This window comes from Dendrobates tinctorius, unplaced genomic scaffold (genome assembly GCF_039654945.1).
Source record: "Dendrobates tinctorius isolate UK_male_01 unplaced genomic scaffold, ASM3965494v1 ptg000084l, whole genome shotgun sequence".
In the NCBI taxonomy this organism is placed as follows: Eukaryota; Metazoa; Chordata; class Amphibia; order Anura; family Dendrobatidae; genus Dendrobates; species Dendrobates tinctorius.
Genome location: NW_027361752.1, coordinates 2,936,391 through 2,955,588, shown reverse-complemented (window position 1 = coordinate 2,955,588; position 19,198 = coordinate 2,936,391). Strand labels below are relative to the sequence as shown.

Genomic DNA, 19,198 nt, shown 5'->3' with positions numbered 1-19,198 from the left:
CCATGAGTTATACACACAGTTTATTTAGTCCATTCAATCATCCTGCTTCCTCCGTGTGGCTGAATTTTAATTTTGCTTCATGTCACAGAGTGAAAAGTGGAACAATTTCCAGTTTAATAGAAGACAGTAGTTTATAGTTAAAGGGAACCCGCAAGATGATACATGCTGCCCGATTCACGGGCAACATGAGTCGGAACATAGCTGCACGATTGCTAACAGGTATATACTTTAAAGATCTGGCCAGAGACCATAACTGGAGATGAGACTAGTCTGGTTCATCCCTAGCTGGCTTTTCCAAGCACTGCTACAGGTGATTGACAGGTCTCTCCCACAGGGTGTATATAGAGAGAGACCTGTCAATTTGCAGCAGAACTGGGAAAAGCTTGACCAGTCTTGTCTCCGGCTATTGTCCCCAGCAGTATTATTAAAATATATTTTCTCTGGAATGCAGCGGTGCTTTTCTGGTTGCAATCATGCCTGTGGTTTTGGCAGCATGAATCATCTGATAGGTTCCATGTAATGGAGGATTCCCTGAAAATTTTTTATCCAGTATAAGTATGTAATCCTTGCAGAACATGAATAAGGGTCATTAGATCTTGGGAATTATTCTGATTGTTACTTGTAAATTTGGCAATTTATCGCTTTATAATGATCCTTATGTGTGATTTTTCCTTTGTTCTAGAAATACAAGAGTCTAGAAAGTGATATAAAAACACTGGCCAAGACATTACTACAGGATATTTTTCTGAAAGGAAGAGAAGCTGTAATAGGATTGTGGGTTAGTCTTTTTGTCTTACGGAGCAGTCATGATCTCCCAGCCCTGGACGCTGTACTGGATGAACTGTGCCAGACAGGTAATATTGAGATAGATATAGATAGAGACAGAGAGATATAGAGATAGATATAGAAATAGATAGATATAGATATAGATAGATAGTCTATCTATCTCTAGCTATCTATATATCTACATATATATCTATCTATCGCTATATCTATCTATCTAGCTCTATCTCTGTCAATCTCTAAGATAGAGATAGATAGATAGATAGCCATCTGAGGATCAGTAAAGTATCCACTTTTTTCACATTTAATTTGAGTGCTGCCTATTTTTTTTTCTTTTGTCATTTTGGCTGTTTGGACACTGCTGAATAGGTTTTGCACCTGCTGTATTATTTTGGTAGTGCTGCCCTTTTTTCTTGATTTAGATAGATAGATAGATAGATAGATAGATAGTAGAGAGATAGATAGATATAGAGATAGATTGATAGATATAGATAGATAGATAGCTGAATAGAAGATAGATAATGGATAAATAGATAGATAGATATAGAGATAGATAGATAGATAGATAGATAGATAGATAGATATAGATAAATAGATATACAGATAGATATAGGAGATAGATATAGATAGATAGATATAGAGATATAAAAAAAACCAAACCACAATAATCACCTTTCCTCCTCGCTCCCACGCTGATTCCGGCGGCGGCTCTGCTTCAGTGTCAGGAGCTGCCGCCTACCAGACAAATAGCGGGTGTGTGATGAAATGACGTCATCGTGCACCGGCTGTGAGTCAGAAGCAGAGGGGACTGATGGGAGAGAGAGTGTCATCTGACGCTCTCTCTTCCATTACAATTGAGGGCGGCGCTGGCCCTGGCTTACTGCTGCACAGTGGCTGCCCGAACTGGGGCCCCTGGGGGAGAGGGGGCCCTGGTCCCCTGGCCCTGATAGTGGGCAATGTTAGCCGGCTGCTGTGGCTAACACTGTGTCACTGACCGGAGACCGCTAAAATGAAATAATATTCACCCCCTTTCCACGCCCATGTGGGCATGGGAAGCAGTGAATATTCATTTCTGTTTAGCAGCGGGGACAGGGGCTCCTGCCTCCTGTCACCTGCTGCTGTTCCGCTGGCACGGGGCCTCCATAGCAGCTGCGTGGTGTGTCGCTATTAGCGACACGCCACTGGCTGGGGGTCCCTTGAACAGCGGGGGCCCTAGGCAACTGCTGGCCCTGTATGCCAGCAGGTGACAGGGCCCACTGGATGCCAGGGCCCACTGGAGAATCGTCCGGTTCTCTAGTGGGCCAGTCCGACCCTGGGTTTAAGACATATTTTGTTTTGTTTCACATGTGTTTCTTTACTCCTTGTTTCCATATGTATTCCTTTCTGGTTTTGCTACCTTCAGTCCAAATCTACAATGTGCACATTCCAATATGATCAAAGAAAACCATTGCATGAATGGGGGTGTCCAAAAGTTTGCCAAATACTGTATATTTGGATGTCCCGAATTTAACGAGCCTTATACTGTAGTTGTCATGATCCATTTTTGGATCTGTGTCAGATCTGAATTCTCACATTAAAACTTTTTTCCTTTCAGGCCATCGGGGGTTAATATCAGTTTTTCCCCCCGGTGGCCGCTGGTGTAACTACATGGCTGGTGGATTTGCTGATGTAGGTGGTGAGCACTCCCACCTTCCTTTAAAAGGTCACCTGATGCTTCAGTTGGTGCTGGTGATACACTTCCTCTTTGGAGACCAACCAAGCTGGAGTCAGGAGCTGGCTGAGTGCAGTGGAGCTTCAGCTATTACCTTGATCTTGTGCCTAACTCTGCTGTGCGGTGCATTGCAGCAGAGAAAGCTAAGTGTTGTTTGTCTTACCTTGTATGTTATATCTTCCCTTGGTGTTGTACTAGTGCAGCGGTGGGACCAGTGTCCGCACTTGCCAATTCCCTACTGAGGGATAGGTGCAGGGCAAGTGAGGGCTAACTTATCCTGCTCAACGACGGTTTGAAAGAAGTCGCATAGGGATGTCAGGATAGACCAGGGCACAGCATCAGGAGAGAGCAGGAGGTGTCCATTTCCCCGTTCCCTATCGCAGGGCCCACTGTTGTAATTGTGTCCCCGGTGTTCCCTTGTTTGTTTGGTGACTGATTGCTGGGTCGTGTTGCACAGGGCCAGTCACTTCGTGACAACAGTGTAGAGTTCTGAAGAGATTAATAATACCGGTCAGGTGGTCTAATAGTATGGGCCACCATTCCTTTGGTTAATGCTAATATCTTTAGAAATGTAGGTTATTAAGTGGGTTAAAGCCATATATCATATATAAGTATTTGGTCGGTATTTTACATCAGTATTTGTAAGCAACAATTAGAAGTGGAACAATCAGATGAGAAGTATAATAGAAACACGTCACCACTTCTGGATTTATCACCCACTCCTGGTTTTGGCTTACAAATATTGATGTAAAACACTGACCAAAATACTGCTGTGTGAATATGTATATATATTTAGCATTTTTATTATATTTTCATATCCAGAACTGATTTAAAATTGTCTCTTCTTACTAGGTGACACCCTGGTGGAGAAAATAGTGCTGGATGAATACGGGCACCAACTTTCTCCAGAACTGAAAAGTGAGTGAACATTATATAAAGTTTTTACAGTAAAAACTCCTTTATTTTCCATTAAGCTAAATCAATAAAGCCAAAAACCCAGTGGCCAGTGCTTCTGCCACTTGTTTCAGGTCAAAATTTAACAAAGAAATTGGACAGTATGAGTCAATCTGCTGTGCATTTTTGCACGTTCTAAGTAAAGTAATAACTGTACTGGACACAGAGATATAGAGAAAGGAAGAGTTCAACTCTCGAGGACTGAATCCAAAACCAAAACCTGCTAGGAGATGAGCAACAAAATGTCTTGGAATTTTGCATAAACCCTAAATAAAATACCATCAGGACCATTAAATTTCCCAAAAATGCGTAGAGCAAGACAGGCAGGGGGGAGCAGGCAAATAAACCCCGCCCATCGGACAGGACCACAGCTATTTACATACAGCTGAACCGATATAAAAAAAGGTATTTATGCATGAAAGGTGCAGGGTCAGGGGGAAGCAAAAGTACTAAGAGAATCCTTATGTGACACACAGTTGAATGATATCATTATATGATATCTCAAAAATGGGGAGACAGATTCCCTTTAAGTGACCTATGCAGTGGTGGGATTCAAATTTTTAACAACAGGTTCTGTGTTTGGGTGTAGGAAAACACCCCCATTTTAAGCCACACCCCTTTAAAGCCACACCCATTATTAAGCCACACCCATTTACACACACCTTTTCCTCAAACATATACAAGTAGGGGCGCAGTCAAACAGTTGAAAAAAAAAATAAATTGGAATGGTCCCCAATAGGCAGGCACAGGTCCCTATAGACAGCACAGGTCCCCAATAGGCAGCATTGTTCCCTATAGGCAGCACAGGTCCCCAATAGGCAGCATTGGTCCCCAATAGGCAGCATTGTTCCCCAATCGGCAGCACAGGTCCACAATAGGCAGGCACAGGTCCCCAATAGGCAGCATTGTTCCCTATAGGCAGCACAGTTCCCCAATAGGCAGCATTGTTCCCCAATAGGCAGCACAGGTCCATAATAGGCAGCACAGGTCCCCAATAGGCAGGCACAGGTCCCTAGTAGGCAGCATAGGTCCCCAATAGGCAGGCACAGGTCCCTAGTTGGCAGAACAGGTCCCCAATAGGCAGGCACAGGTCCCTAGTAGGCAGCACAGGTCCCCAATAGGCAGGCACAGGTCCCTAATAGCCTAGGCAGCACTGCACAGGTCCCCAATAGGCCGCAGCACATACAGTAAAACTGACTTGGTGTTGGTTGAGTTTAGGGAGGCCTCCTGGATGGCCAGGCCCTGCACCGCCCGTCCTGCTCCTCCGGGTCACGGTGCGCACAGAAAGCAAATCACGCCTGGCCTGGGCTCAGCTCACATTGACTGGGTAGCGGTGACTCCTCCAGCGAACTCAGCTCCAGCCTCCAGTTACCCGCCAATAGCCGCACTGCGCCGCAGGAATCAGTGCGCGGGGCGGAGGCCGCCGGGGTGTGCTGTGCTCTGTCCAGTAGTCAGAGTCAGACAGAGCAGAGCACGTATCAATGCGCGGTATCCGGCGGGCGGGGCTAGGAAGCAGAGCAAGAGTCCTCCTCTGCTCCTGCTCCTTGCCTGGCAGGCTGCAGCAGCATCAAAGTACCGGATCGCGGCTCTGGATCTCCCCGGTTTGGGGAAACGGCTACTTTTTTAACATCCGGTTCCACCGAACTGGAGAGAATCAGTTGAATCCCACCCCTGGACCTATGTTCAACATTTTGTGGCTTACAAAAGAACATGGGCAGAATAAACTGTTAGCAGGAAGGTACAAGACAGCCAGGAAGTAGATGTGTTGGAAATCTATCCTCCAAGATATCAGATTTAAGGAGAGGAAGCACCATACCAAAGAGTAAGGCCAGGCTAGCTAAGGAGCAGGGGAGTGTAGAGGGACACCCCATCATTACCGCACCTCACATCCTCCTATGAAGTCTAAACATAATAAACCTATTTTACAATCTTCAGGAAGGGAAGGCCACTCGATTTTGACTTTAGATGCTGTTAAATTGTTTGTCAGTGTGTAGTGGCCCTTCCATTTGATGGTACTGGAGGGTTATTGCTGCAGAGAGTATAATGATCTGAGACAAAGAATAACATGCCATTGACCTGTAGCACTCAATTTTATTACGGTAGTTATATTAGCAAGATTTGGAGTATTTTTACGCCTAGTGTTAAGGGATAAGTCTACACTTCTCTCTCTGTCCTCCACTGTGTTAAAAGCTGTGCGCAAAATAAAAAATAATTAAACCTAAAAAATATTTAGAAAGCAACTTTAAAGCGTTATTTATATCTTGAAGATCAGGATATGGGGGGAGCGGATTGAGTTCCGCACCTCAATGCAAATAGGAAATGTTTGCTTAAAAATTATTTTATTTCCACATAATTTTTTATTTTCAAGAACTCTCTAAATTGGCTTGACAATAAAGATTTAAAATCCTTTAATTCCGTTCTCAGTGACAGAAAAAAATAAAGATGTGGACTCTTTACTTCACTCCTTTGTCATACTTTGCCACTCTTAAATTTGGCATTTATTTTTTTTAGCTGCTCAGTATAAATGGGTCACCCTCCCAAGGCCGTGGGGTACTCAGTACCGGGCTGGTGTCAGGGGGAATGTGTCACAGCAGCGGTGACCTGGTCCGTGGCCCTGGGCACCCAAATCAATGGTGGTTTGTGATATAGTTTATGTGATAGTTCGTGACGCCACCTGTGGTGTTTGGCAAGCAAGATGTTAAGCTAACGCTGCATGCAGATCCTCTGGGGCTGATGGTGTGTTGCAGCATAGATGGTGTAGCTCCCCACAGGTGAAGCTGTAACCCCAGGGCAGTGTAATGGCAATAGATGAGAAAAGGCGCAGGCGGTGTGAGGAATGCTGGTACCCAAATGAATGGAAGACACCAGGGCTTGCAGTTCCAAAGCTTTAGTCACAGTCCGTGGTACACACTGGTGCCTGCCTCCGTGCTGTGTCCTCCAGGGCAGAGACTCAATCTACCTCCCGGTCAAGTCAGGATTCTCCTATCCAACACTCCGCCAACATGTACCTCTCCTGAATGACTCCTCTATTGCGCCATAAGGTGGGAAGAGCTCCAGCACTGTGGTACTCTGAAGTTCCTCCTGTCAGATGTTCCTAACAACTCTACTTGTATGGCAGACAGCTGTAGCCTCTCTCGGGGACTCCCTTCTCCGGAGTCCTGGCTCTCTATTCAGTTGCTGTTGTGCCCCAAGTCTTAGATGGGAGTAGTGCATTTAGAGCCAACTACTCCACCGGTGTCTGCTGCAGAACCATAAGCGTCCATACAACCTCGGGGACCTGGCCCTGGCCTTGCCCTGAGAACCTATAGGCAGGGTTCCTCTTCCAACCTACAACTCCTCTCTGTTCTCTCTTCTCCTCTTTCCTATGGAAGCTTAGGTTGCAGTTCTACGTCTTTTTCTCTCTTGTTCCTTTCCAGTGCCAGCTGGCTCAGATCACTGAGGCAGCTGCAGCACTCCTTCCTCCGTCCCTTCTTCCAGGGATCCCTTCTCCTCCCGAGTGGCTTCCTTCCTCACTGACCTTCTGTCAGACTCCCCTCTGACTGATCTGTAATTCTAAACCTTCCTAACCTTTTATATGGATCTCAACTCCACCCACCTCCCAGCACATCCAGTGTTCCATGCAGGGAACCACCAAGGCACTCCTAATGACTAGGAGGAGAGAAACACCTCACTGTGGATGTGCAGAACTACCCTGTTGTATGGGATGTGAGTGTTGGAGTGTGGAAAGGAGTTCCCAACTTACCTAGTTGGTGGGGCACTACACCTTAGGAGAAAGTGCAGTACCTCTGTGGCGACTGAGCCTCATGGGCGCCACATACCCCCCCGGTAAGCACAGCACGTCCACGGGCTGCAAGACAACAAAGTTGACAGTACAGGAACATACAAAAATTTTTTTAATGCTGCATAAACAATTCTTATACTAAGCTTCCTAGTATAGGAGGTACGTATTCTTGAACGTTACAAACAAATCTTATTTAACTATCTAAACTTCAAGTCGAAAAGTGCAATTTCTCATTCCAAGTGCCATTATCTGTGACTCACTATCACTTCAGTATTATTCAGCTCTTCCTTCTCTAGTGCACATTTATTTTTGTACTTTCACTGTCTCTTCTAGATGCAAGACGCTGACCACAAGTACCTGGTCCGTCACCTGTCTACTTTCAATTTCTTATTCTTAATTCTATATCAAAACATTCTCAATTCTCTATCTAAAAGCCATTTCTTAGTTACTAATACTCTTATAAAACACATTATCAAATACTTCACAGTAAAACATTCAACAATTATTCTTGTAAGTGCAGGTCACCGCTCCCAGCCAGGATTTCTTGCAGTGTCCTTTGAGGTAGACATCATCTTCGCAAAGTGTCCTTATGTAAAATCTTGACATCATCTTCGCAAAGTGTCTTTTTATGTAAAACCAAGAGAAAGTACCTAAAGAGGTGAAAACTATTTTCAAGAGAGTTTGTGATACACTCCAAGTTCATGATCACTGTAGTTCAAAATTGAAGATCGCTGCCACTGCAAAAACTAGGCAACAAAAGTGCTACCAGAAAAACAAAAACATGATGAACAAAAAGGCACAACTGGTGCAAACAAACCCTCCTGGGTAACGAGATTTATAAATTCTTATTGCTGATCCCCTCCTGGGGTTCTGGAAGCTGAACTGGGACTGTCCTCATCCTGATTCTGGTTTCTTGCTAAAGGGCCTTGAAGCTGTGGCAAATGGAACCCATGATGTATCTCAATGCCCATCAACTGCTCCTCCTCGATAGGTGGTTCCGCTGTCCTGGTACGAGGTCTAGCTCCTAGGGCTTCTGCAGCTTGTCGGCGCTGATAAGCAACTGCCTGGGGACTTGGCAGTGAAGGGATCCCGAGATCACCGTCTCAAAACGATCCAGACCCCCCTCTTCCCTGAAGATATCGGATCAGACGTGCCGGCTCCAACCGTACCCCTAGCAGCAGGGACCTCCTCCGCCTCCCCATCAACACATTAGGAAGGCCGGGGTATATACCTGCGAGTTCCCGGTGGTGTGGCCTCTGCTCCGGAGCAGGCGTGGTGGCAATAGGTGCTGCCCGGTGAGATACCGGGGATTGGCTCCGGTTCCGCGGGGGTCGCAGGCGGGACCTGCGCAGCCGGGCCAGGTCCGGGCAGGAGCTTCTCTTCCTCTGCTTCAGCTCCCTGGGCTGTGTACAACTCCTCTGGTATTAGCGGCAAAGAAGGGACAGAGTACGCTGCTGGTGGCATGGCAGCGGCTCCAAGCTCCACAGGGTCTGCCAGGGAAAGGTCCGCTGCAGCAGCGGCGGGTACCGGTGAAGCGGGTACTGCAGGCGTAGGCCCCTCCCGGGCGCGCTGCAAGTTCAATGTCCATAGCGCTTCTCGCCTCAGTCGCAGGCGGCGCGTCAGCTGAATAATCTCGTCCTCCAGCTGTTGGTGATTCATCCCTGAGATCGGGTCGGAGCCTTCAGCCATGACGCCAGGGAGATCTGTTTCCCCGCGCTCTGCAGGCCTCCTTCCCTCACTCTCCAAAATGGCATTCTGGCGTTCTACCTGCCTCAGCCCCTTTCCCGCCACTGGCTTCTTCTGCCCCTCCTTCCGGGGGCGGCGTCTCCTTCCAGCGCCTCCATACAAAGCCAGTATACGAACCCCTTGGGGGGTGGGCCATGTCGCTGTCACATAGTAATTCAGGCAGGGAAGGCCCAATACTCTTTGCGGTCCTTTCCTAGGACCTCCCATGTCTTCACGCCCTTCTTCTCCGCGCCAGCGGCCATTTGTAATGTCCATTTTACAGTCTATCAAATCAGGTCTTCTGCACATTTTCAAAAGTATAAAGTCTCAAAAATTTCTGGAGCACAGAACCCAATGGCATCGGGTTTCGTCATCCTGTTCGTGACGCCAAGTTGGGTCGCCCTCCCAGGGCCGTGGGGTACTCGGTACCGGGCCGGTGTCAGGGGGAATGTGTCACAGCAGCGGTGACCCGGTCTGTAGCCCTGAGCGCCCAAATCAATGGTGGTTTGTGATATAGTTTATGTGATAGTTCGTGACGCCACCTGTGGTGTTTGGCAAGCAAGATGTTAAGCCAACGCTGCGTGCAGATCCTCTGGGGCTGATGGTGTGTTGCAGCATAGATGGTGTAGCTCCCCACAGGTGAAGCTGTAACCCCAGGGCAGTGTAATGGCAATAGATGAGAATAGGCGCAGGCGGTGTGAGGAATGCTGGTACCCAGATGTAGCAGTGTTGACGGTGTTAGCGCACAAATGAATGGAAGACACCAGGGCTTGCAGTTCCAAAGCTTTACTCACAGTCCGTGGTACACACTGGTGCCTGCCTCCGTGCTGTGTCCTCCAGGGCAGAGACTCAGTCAACCTCCCGGGCAAGTCAGGATTCTCCTCTCCAACACTCCGCCAACATGTACCTCTCCTGAACGACTCCTCTATTGTGCCTTAAGGTGGGAAGAGCTCCAGTACCGTGGTACTCTGGAGTTCCTCCTGTCAGATGTTCCTAACAACTCTACTTGTATGGCAGACAGCTGTAGCCTCTCTCGGGGACTCCCTTCTCCGGAGTCCTGGCTCTCTATTCAGTTGCTGTTGTGCCCCAAGTCTTAGATGGGAGTAGTGCATTTAGAGCCAACTACTCCACCGGTGTCTGCTGCAGAACCATAAGTGTCCATACAACCTCGGGTACCGGGCCCTGGCCTTGCCCTGAGAACCTATAGGCAGGGTTCCTCTTCCAACCCACAACTCTGTTCTCTCTACTCCTCTTTCCTATGGAAGCTTAGGTTGCAGTTCTACATCTTTCTCTCTGTTGTTCCTTTCCCGTGCCAGCTGGCTCAGATCACTGAGGCAGCTGCAGCACTCCTTCCTCCATCCCTTGTTCCAGGGATCCCCACTCCTCCCGAGTGGCTTCCTTCCTCATTGACCTTCTGTCAGACTCCCCTCAGACTGATCTGTAATTCTAAACCTTCCAAACCTTTTATATTGATCTCAACTCCACCAAGGCACTCCTAATGTCTAGGAGGAGAGAGACACCTCAATGTGGATGTGCAGAACTACCCTTATGTGTGGGATGCGAGTGTTGGAGTGTGGAAAGGAGTTCCCAACTTACCTAGTTGGTGGGGCACTACACCTTAGGAGAAGGTGCAGTACCTCTGTGGCAACTGAGCCTCAGGGGCGCCACATAAACATCGTATGAATTATTTCTTATCAGCCTATTTAAGGGATATTTGTAAAATCTTTAATTGGTGGAACATTTTTCACGTCCTGGAGGTAGGGAAATTACCCATTTCACCTTCCTGACCAGGGCAATTTTATGAAATGGTTCAACAGATCCCAGTGATTCTGAGAATGTTTTTTTCATGATATATTGTTCTTCATGCTAGTGCTAAATTCAGGAGAATATTTTTTGTTTATTTGTGAAAATATCGCTATTTTGCCTAAAATTTAGCAAGTTTCAAACGTTTAATTTTTATGCCCTTAAACCAGATATTTATATCACACAAAATAGTTAATAAATAACAATTACCACATGCCTACTTTATATCTGCATCATTTTTTAAAGATCATTTTTTTTGTTATGAAGTTAGAAGGGTTAAAAGTTTATCAGCAATTTCAAAATTTTCCAACAAAATTTACAAAACCATTTTTTTAGGGACCACACCACATTTGAAGTGACCTTCAGGGGCCTAAATGACAGAAAATAGCCAAAAGTGACACAATTTTAAGAACTGCACCCCTCAAAGTGCTCAACACGACATTCAAGAAGTTTATTAACCCTTTAGGTGCTTCACATGAAATAAAGCAATGTGGAAGGAAAAAATGAAAATTTTAATTTTTCACACAAAAATGTTCATATAGCCCTAAACTTTGCATTTTTAAAAGGAAAAAAATAACCTTACAATTTATTGTGCAATTTATTCATATGTGGCTAAAAACTACTGTTTGGGTGCACAGCAGGGCTCAGAGAGGAAGGAACACTTATTTGACTTTTGGAGCGCAACATTGCCTGGAATAGTTAGCGGACACCGTGTCGCGTTTGCAGAGCCCCTCATGTGCCTAAACAGTGCAAATCCCCCACAAATTACTGCATTTTGGTAACTATACCCCTCAAGGAATTTATTTAAAAAAGCTAATATATTAAACACCTTCTTCTCCGCGGTATTCACGGTGGAAAATGAAATGCTAGGTGAAATGCTGAGAGACAAGGAAAACCCTATATTAAGGGTCACCAATCTAACCCAAGAAGAGGTGCAAAACCGGGCTAAATAAGATTAAAATAGATAAATCTCCGGGTCCGGATGGCATACACCCACGAGTACTAAGAGAACTAAGTAATGTAATAGACAAACCATTACATTATTTCTTATATTTAGAGACTCTATAGCGACGGGGTCTGTTCCACAGGACTGGCGCATAGCAAATGTGGTACCAATATTCAAAAAGGGCTCTAAAAGTGAACCTGGAAATTATAGGCCAGTAAGTCTAACCTCTATTGCTGGTAAAATATTTGAAGGGTTTCTGAGGGATGTTATTCTGGATTATCTCAATGAGAATAACTGTTTAACGCCATATCAGCATGGGTTTATGAGGAATCGCTCCTGTCAAACCAATCTAATCAGTTTTTATGAAGAGGTAAGCTATAGACTGGACCAAGGTGAGTCATTGGATGTGGTATATCTTGATTTTTCCAAAGCGTTTGATACCGTGCCACACAAGAGGTTGGTACACAAAATGAGAATGCTGGGTCTGGGGGAAAATGTGTGTAAATGGGTAAGTAACTGGCTTAGTGATAGAAAGCAGAGGGTGGTTATAAATGGTATTTTCTCTAACTGGGTCGCTGTGACCAGTGGGGTACTACAGGGGTCGGTGTTGGGACCTATTCTCTTCAACATATTTATTAACGATCTGGTAGAAGGTTTGCATAGTAAAATATCTATATTTGCAGATGATACAAAACTATGTGAAGCAGTCAATACAAGAGAAGATAGTATTCTGCTACAGATGGATCTGGATAAGTTGGGAACTTGGGCCGAAAGGTGGCAGATGCAGTTTAACAATGATAAATGTAAGGTTATACACATGGGAAGAAGGAATCAATATCACCATTACACACTGAACGGTAAACCACTGGGTAAATCTGACATGGAGAAGGACTTGGGGATCCTAGTTAATGATAAACTTACCTGGAGCAGCCAGTGCTAGGCAGCGGCTGCCAAGGCAAACAGGATCATGGGGTGCATTAAAAGAGGTCTGGATACACATGATGAGAGCATTATACTGCCTCTGTACAAATCTCTGGTTAGACCGCACATGGAGTACTGTGTACAGTTTTGGGCACCGGTGCTCAGGAAGGATATAATGGAACTAGAGCGGGTACAAAGGAGGGCAACAAAATTAATAAAGGGGATGAGGGAACTACAATACCCAGAGAGATTAGCAAAATTAGGATTATTTAGTCTAGAAAAAAGACGACTGAGGGGCAATCTAATAACCATGTATAAGTATATAAGGGGACAATACAAATATCTCTCCGAGGATCTGTTTATACCAAGGAAGGTGACGGTCACAAGGGGGCATTCTCTGCGTCTGAAGGAGAAAAGGTTTTTCCACCAACATAGAGGATTCTTTACTGTTAGGGCAGTGAGAATCTGGAATTCCCTGCCTGAGGAGGTGGTGATGGCGAACTCAGTCGAAGGGTTCAAGAGAGGCCTGGATGTCTTCCTGGAGCGTAACAATATTGTATCTTACAGTTATTGTTAGATTCTTTAGAAGGACGTAGATCTGGGGATTTATTCTGACAGAATTTTATAGGCTGAACTGGATGGACTAATGTCTTTTTTCGGCCTTACTAACTATGTTACTATGTTATTTAGAGGTGTGGTGATCATTCTTGAACGCACCGGTGCTTCACAGAATTATTTAACATTGAGCTGTGAAAATTAAAAAAAGATTAAAAATTTTCCACAAAAATGTTGCTTTGGCCTCAAGTTTTCAATTTTCAAAAGGTATAATAGGAGAAAATAATTTTCACACATGGAAATGGATAAAAATGACACCAAAATTTGTCACACAATTGCTGCTGAACGTGGCAATACCCCTTATTTGGCTGCACAGTATTGCTTAGCCACATGCCGACATGCACAATGGAAGGAGAGCTATTTGACTCTAGGAGAACAAATTATTGTAGAATAGTATGCTGAGCCCCAACGTGCCAGAGTAGCAGAATTCTCCCTCAAATAACCCTGTTTTGGAAATTACACCCCTTTATGTACATTTATGTATGAATTTATGTACAGGTGAAGGAAAGGACGAGCTGGGTACAATGTATGGGCACTACAGTGTATGGGCACTACACCGTACAGACACTGCAATGGCAGATTTACAATTTTTGCACAGCAACATCCACTGCCGCTTGTTTCTGGAAAACATCCTTGGAGTAAAAATTGTCACAACCCCTGTAGATAAGTTCCCAGAGGGATGTAATTTCCAAAATGTGGTCACTCGAGCAGGAATTCTGGTCTTCTGGAAGTTAGGGGCTTTTTATATGGAGCCTGCAAACTGTTCTACGATAATTTGTCAAATAGCGCCTCTTCACTTCCGAATCTCGCTATGTTTCTAAGCAGTACTGTACAGTCACATATGGGGTATTGCCAAGTTCAGCAGAAATTGTGTCAGAAATTTTGGTGAATTCATTGAGAGGTGTAGTTTGTAAAATGGGGTCACATATGCAGGGTTATGTGTTCTGGCACCTCAGGGGCCCTTCCAAAAATATTTGATTTCTGATTCCCAAAAAAAAGAAAACAAAATATTTATTATTGATCTTATAGGAAACCCAATTTTGTTCCAGTTTCTTATCTTAAACTTAACTTTCTATATTTTTTTCTTAGCTGTCCAGGAATGTCACAAGAATCATTTACATGAAAAAACAAAGACTCTTATAGAGAACAAACCTCCAGGATGTAACCAGGAAGAGGAAAGTTTTTCATTCTGTACCCGTTATGTGAATCTCATTATTGTCTCCACTAAACAGTTTAGAGAACGATCTGAGAATGAGCTCATAGAGACCGGGGTAAAACATGAGGAATACATAAAAAACACAGAAAATGAATTACAACGCATTACCCCAAACAAGATGTTTCGTTGCGTTCACCAATCTAGACATGTGCCACGTATGGTAATGGTGAGCGGAGTACCAGGTGTAGGGAAGACCACACTGATGCAGAAGTTTGTGTATGATTGGGTGACAGGAAAACTCTACCAAAGATTCTCTTTTGTTTTTTTCTTCAAATTCCGGGAACTCAACAGACTGGAGGATAAGGTTACTCTGGAGACAATGATCCTTAATCAATACCCATATCTGGAGGGGCAGCTTGGGAACATCCTTCAAGATCCAGAGAAACTTCTCTTTATATTTGATGGTTTAGATGAAAGCAGTCATGATGACATGGATTTTAGATCAAGTCGCTTGTGCTCTAATTATAAGCAGGCTGAACTTTATGGTCAGATTATTGTTAGTCTGGTGAGAAAGTCTCTTCTTAATGGTTGTTCTGTCCTGATGACCAGTCGCCCAACCAGACTGGCATTGATTGATTGTTGTAATGTTTTTCAGCGAATGGTAGAAATCATTGGATTTTTTCCAGAAGAACGGCAGATGTACTTTGAAAATTTCTTCAACACCAAGGAACTGGCAGAAAAAGCTTTTAATTATGTGAGGCAGAATGACACATTGTACACATTCTGTTACCTCCCGTCTTACTGCTGGATCATCTGTACAGTGTTATCCAAGAGCTTCCAATCAACAACTAGTGATCAGCGGGTGTCATTATTACCCAAAACTGTGACACAACTCTTTGCAATATTTGTTGCCAACATTCTGTCCAATCACAGCCTGTACCAGAGTGACGCCCAAAAACTCCTGCGATCCATCGGATGGATGGCAGAATATGGAGTAATGAATCACAAAGTTATTTTCGATCATCGACATCTGGGTTCCTTCCACGTGAACCATAAGTCAAAACTCTTATCAAGTTTTCTCATGGAATCTGATGAACCTGTGTGCTATTCCTTCTTACATCTCACTGTTCAGGAGTTCTTGTCTGCCTTTGTCCATTACGCTGATTATACTCCTGTGAGGTTACAGAAATCGCTGAAAGAAGCAAGATCCTATTCTGATGGACGAGGTGAAATATTCCTCCGATTCCTGTGTGGTCTGTCAGACAGCTCTACCAGGTCAATATTAAGTGGCTACCTGGACGGAAAAGCAACTATGTCATCTATAGATGTTATCACTTGGGTGAAGAACTTTCTTTCAGAAGAAAATAAATTGGTGGGAAGTGTAGACTATAAGCGACGTCTTCTCACCATATTCTTTTATCTGTTTGAAACCCGGAATAAAGCTCTGGTTCTGGATACATTGAAATCATGTACCATTTTTGACCTTTCTGGTGTTCACTTGTCAGCTCTAGACTGCACAGTGTTGGCATTTATTCTGCAAGCCTGCACAAGTGTAGAAAAACTCGATTTAACTGATTGTTCCATAAATGCTGAAGGATTAGAAAGACTTGCACCAGTTTTACATAGCCTCCAGAATCTCAGGTACAGTGCAAATTATATTTTATTTTTACATTTATTGTATTCATGTGTCTTGCTTTTTAGTACTAGATCTATTATTATATAGTGCTTTAATTTCCCTTTCCTTTTTGTAGCAGCCACATGCTGCTTTGTGAACCTATGGGCAGTGAGCGGCTCCTATACACAGGCGAGGGATTAAAATGCGCATACACTGGCACTGTGTGCACGTACTCGCCCCCTGCATGTCAGTAGGCTCTGTACAAATGCATTGAGAAACATTGAGGAAAAAAAAATAACACAACTATCATAATATGGTTGCATAAATGTGACCACCCTCTTATAACTGCATATATGGTTGGGTTAAGAATTAGCCAATCACATTTACCCTCATGTTACATAGTAGTCAGCACTCTGCTGCCATCATTTATAGTGATTCTCAGTAATTCCATGTAAAGTTTAGCTGTTTTAGTCAAATTTTCCTGACATTTTCTTAGTTACATTTTACAGCAAAAGCCATGGTCCATAAACAGCTTACAACACAGCAAAGGGTTCTGATTGTAGAAAGTTATCAGTCAGAAGAAGGGTATAACATTTTTTCCAAGATAGATATACTATGAAACACTGAAGATTGACATCAAGAAGTGGAGTAAATTTGGCACAACATTGACATTATCTGAAGCTGGATGTTCCTCAAAATGTAATGAAAAAAAGTAGAAAATTGCTCAAGGAAGCTGCCAAGAGGTCAACAGCAACGTTAAAGGAGCCAAAGAAATTTCTGGCAAGTACTGATTGTGTGTTTCATGAGACTACAGTATGCCAGATTCTTCATACTATATGTCTGACCTGTGGGATAGGGTGGCAAGATAGCAGCCTTTCTTATAAAAAAAAAAATCCAAGCTTGAATATTTTGCCAACACCTACATCAAGTCTGTGAAAAACATAAGCCAGACTGTTTTGGCCATAATTCCAAAAGATATATTTGGCACAAAACCAACACTTTGCATCACCAAAAGAACACCATACCCACAGCGAAGCACAATGGAGGCAACATAATGCAATGGGGCTGGAACTGGGGATTTCCTCAAGGTAGAAGGAGTTATGAATAGTTCCAAATATGAAACAAAACCTTCTGATTTTTGCAGCACAACAACGATCCCAAGCATACCTCCAAATCAACAAAATAATGGCTTCACCAGAAAAAGATGAAAATTTAGGAATGGCCCAGCCAGAGCCCAGACCTGAATCCAATTGAAAATCTGTGGATTAACCTGAAGAGGGTGCCTTATACAGGAGATGCCTTCGCAATCTTACAGATTTGAAGCTACTGCAGGGAAGAAATGGCAAAGATTGCCAATTTTAGATGTTCTGATAAACTCAAGTCCTAACCAAAAAGATTGAATTCTGCCATAAATTCAAAGGGTACGTCCCAAAGTATTAGTTTAAGGGTGTGCATCTTTAGGCAGTCACATTATTTTAGTTCTTGATTTTTTTTTCCAGCGCTTGAGAAAGGCTCATTATTAAACTGAAGCCTCGCACACTATGTGATGGTAGTAAATATACACTTTTTAACTTTTCAAAATACCCTGGTGTTGTTCTTTTTCATATTTATTTTGATTACTTTGAACGAGCTGTTCAACTCTTATGGCAATGTGCACAGGCCATTTTAGTTGATACCAGATGAAGGGGAGTCCGGTCTCAATAGTATGATTGTATCGCAGTTTAACAATGTGCATACTTATGCAACTACATTATTTCAGTTCCTTATTTTTATTTTTCCACTTAAAGAGATTTCAGTTTATTTTTCAATGGATTTATACAGTTTATGGGTGACATTAAAAGTGAAAAAAGTTCTGAAATTATTGTTCTTGGTGTGATTTTTTTACATGACAAAAGCCTGGCATTTTAACAGGGGTGTGTAGACTTTTTATATCCACAGTAGCTGCCAGCATTCCTAACGTTCACCACACACCAGAGGTGGTTTCTAGGGATGACATTTATGGATCTCGGTAACTGCTGGGGACATTTTGCTTTTTATATACAGTATTTTATACTGATGCCCCGTGGACGCATCACACACTTTTCATCTTTTTATTCTTACAGATTGGTTAAAAATAATCTAACAGAAATGTCCTGCATCCAGTTGGCCTCTATAATAAGAAATAGCCGGTCCCTGAAGACACTTGACCTGGCTGTCAACAATTTGGCCGGTCCTCACTTCAGTGACTTGATGGAGGCTCTGTCCAATCCTGACTGCACAGTCGAGAACTTACAGTGAGTATAAGAGACGGGTACAGAACAAGTATTAAATTATGTCTCTGGGAGACACTGATAATTGCTCATTGATGGATATTTCACTTCCTCATGTCATTTCTCATGTCTTGAAAATTAGGTTACAAGTAATGTTATCCACCACTATTATTACTTTTCCACTATTGTGTATGGAGTCTTGTCAGAGACTGAAGAGGAGCCGCATAACTTGACATTCTGGACATATATCAGGTGAAAAGATACAAGCGACTTGAGCCATACTGATGGAAAACATCAAACAATTGAGAGTTTATTACTCGGTTTAGGTAGCAAATAAGATGACAAAGCTCGTTATCTTGGGTGGTGCCCACTGTCAGACTGGAGTGCCAAGGGCCCACCAGTAACATTGACTTTGGTGGGGCCCACTTTTCACCTGCATATAAATATTACACTACCCTCGTTCACAAATTTACCTATATCTCTATATAATAATAAACTGGGTAGTTTGGCTAATAAATGATGAGATCCCAACTTCTTCTGTACAGAGTGTATCAAGTGAATTATGCCAAGTACTGCTCATACAGTGGGGTTGGGAGCCGAGATCTGCACAGGGGCCCACCGGGGGATTCCCCTGTTACCCTATGGGCCAGTCAGAGCCTCGTGCTGCCTGCGCAGAGTGCATATGGATGGGACATATTCATTTTGACTGCTGCTCACTGCAGTAGTAGCGACCAAGATGACAGAAGAGGAGCAGCTAAAGTATAAAACAGTGCACTTCAATTGTGTGTTCAGTTATTACAAAGATCTCTTTTTATATTTTTACACTTTTTGTAATTAGGGTTAGAGCATGGGTTGGGCCACAAGCTAGGATTAGGCTTAGGCTGGAGTCACACTAGAGAGGAATACGGACGAGTGCTATACGAGAAAAAAATCGCATAG

The 19,198-nt window shown here is 43.7% G+C and overlaps 1 protein-coding gene across 1 annotated transcript in view; it reads left to right on the top strand.

The window, feature by feature from the left end:
- LOC141097298 (NACHT, LRR and PYD domains-containing protein 12-like) overlaps window positions 1-19,198 on the top strand; it is an 81,144-nt gene that overhangs the window by 336 nt on the left and 61,610 nt on the right. The window contains exons 3-6 of the mRNA XM_073584357.1: window positions 683-854; window positions 3,347-3,412; window positions 14,329-16,036; window positions 18,113-18,283. Coding sequence (XP_073440458.1) covers window positions 683-854; window positions 3,347-3,412; window positions 14,329-16,036; window positions 18,113-18,283 — 2,117 coding nt within the window. The remainder of the gene's footprint in view (window positions 1-682; window positions 855-3,346; window positions 3,413-14,328; window positions 16,037-18,112; window positions 18,284-19,198) is intronic.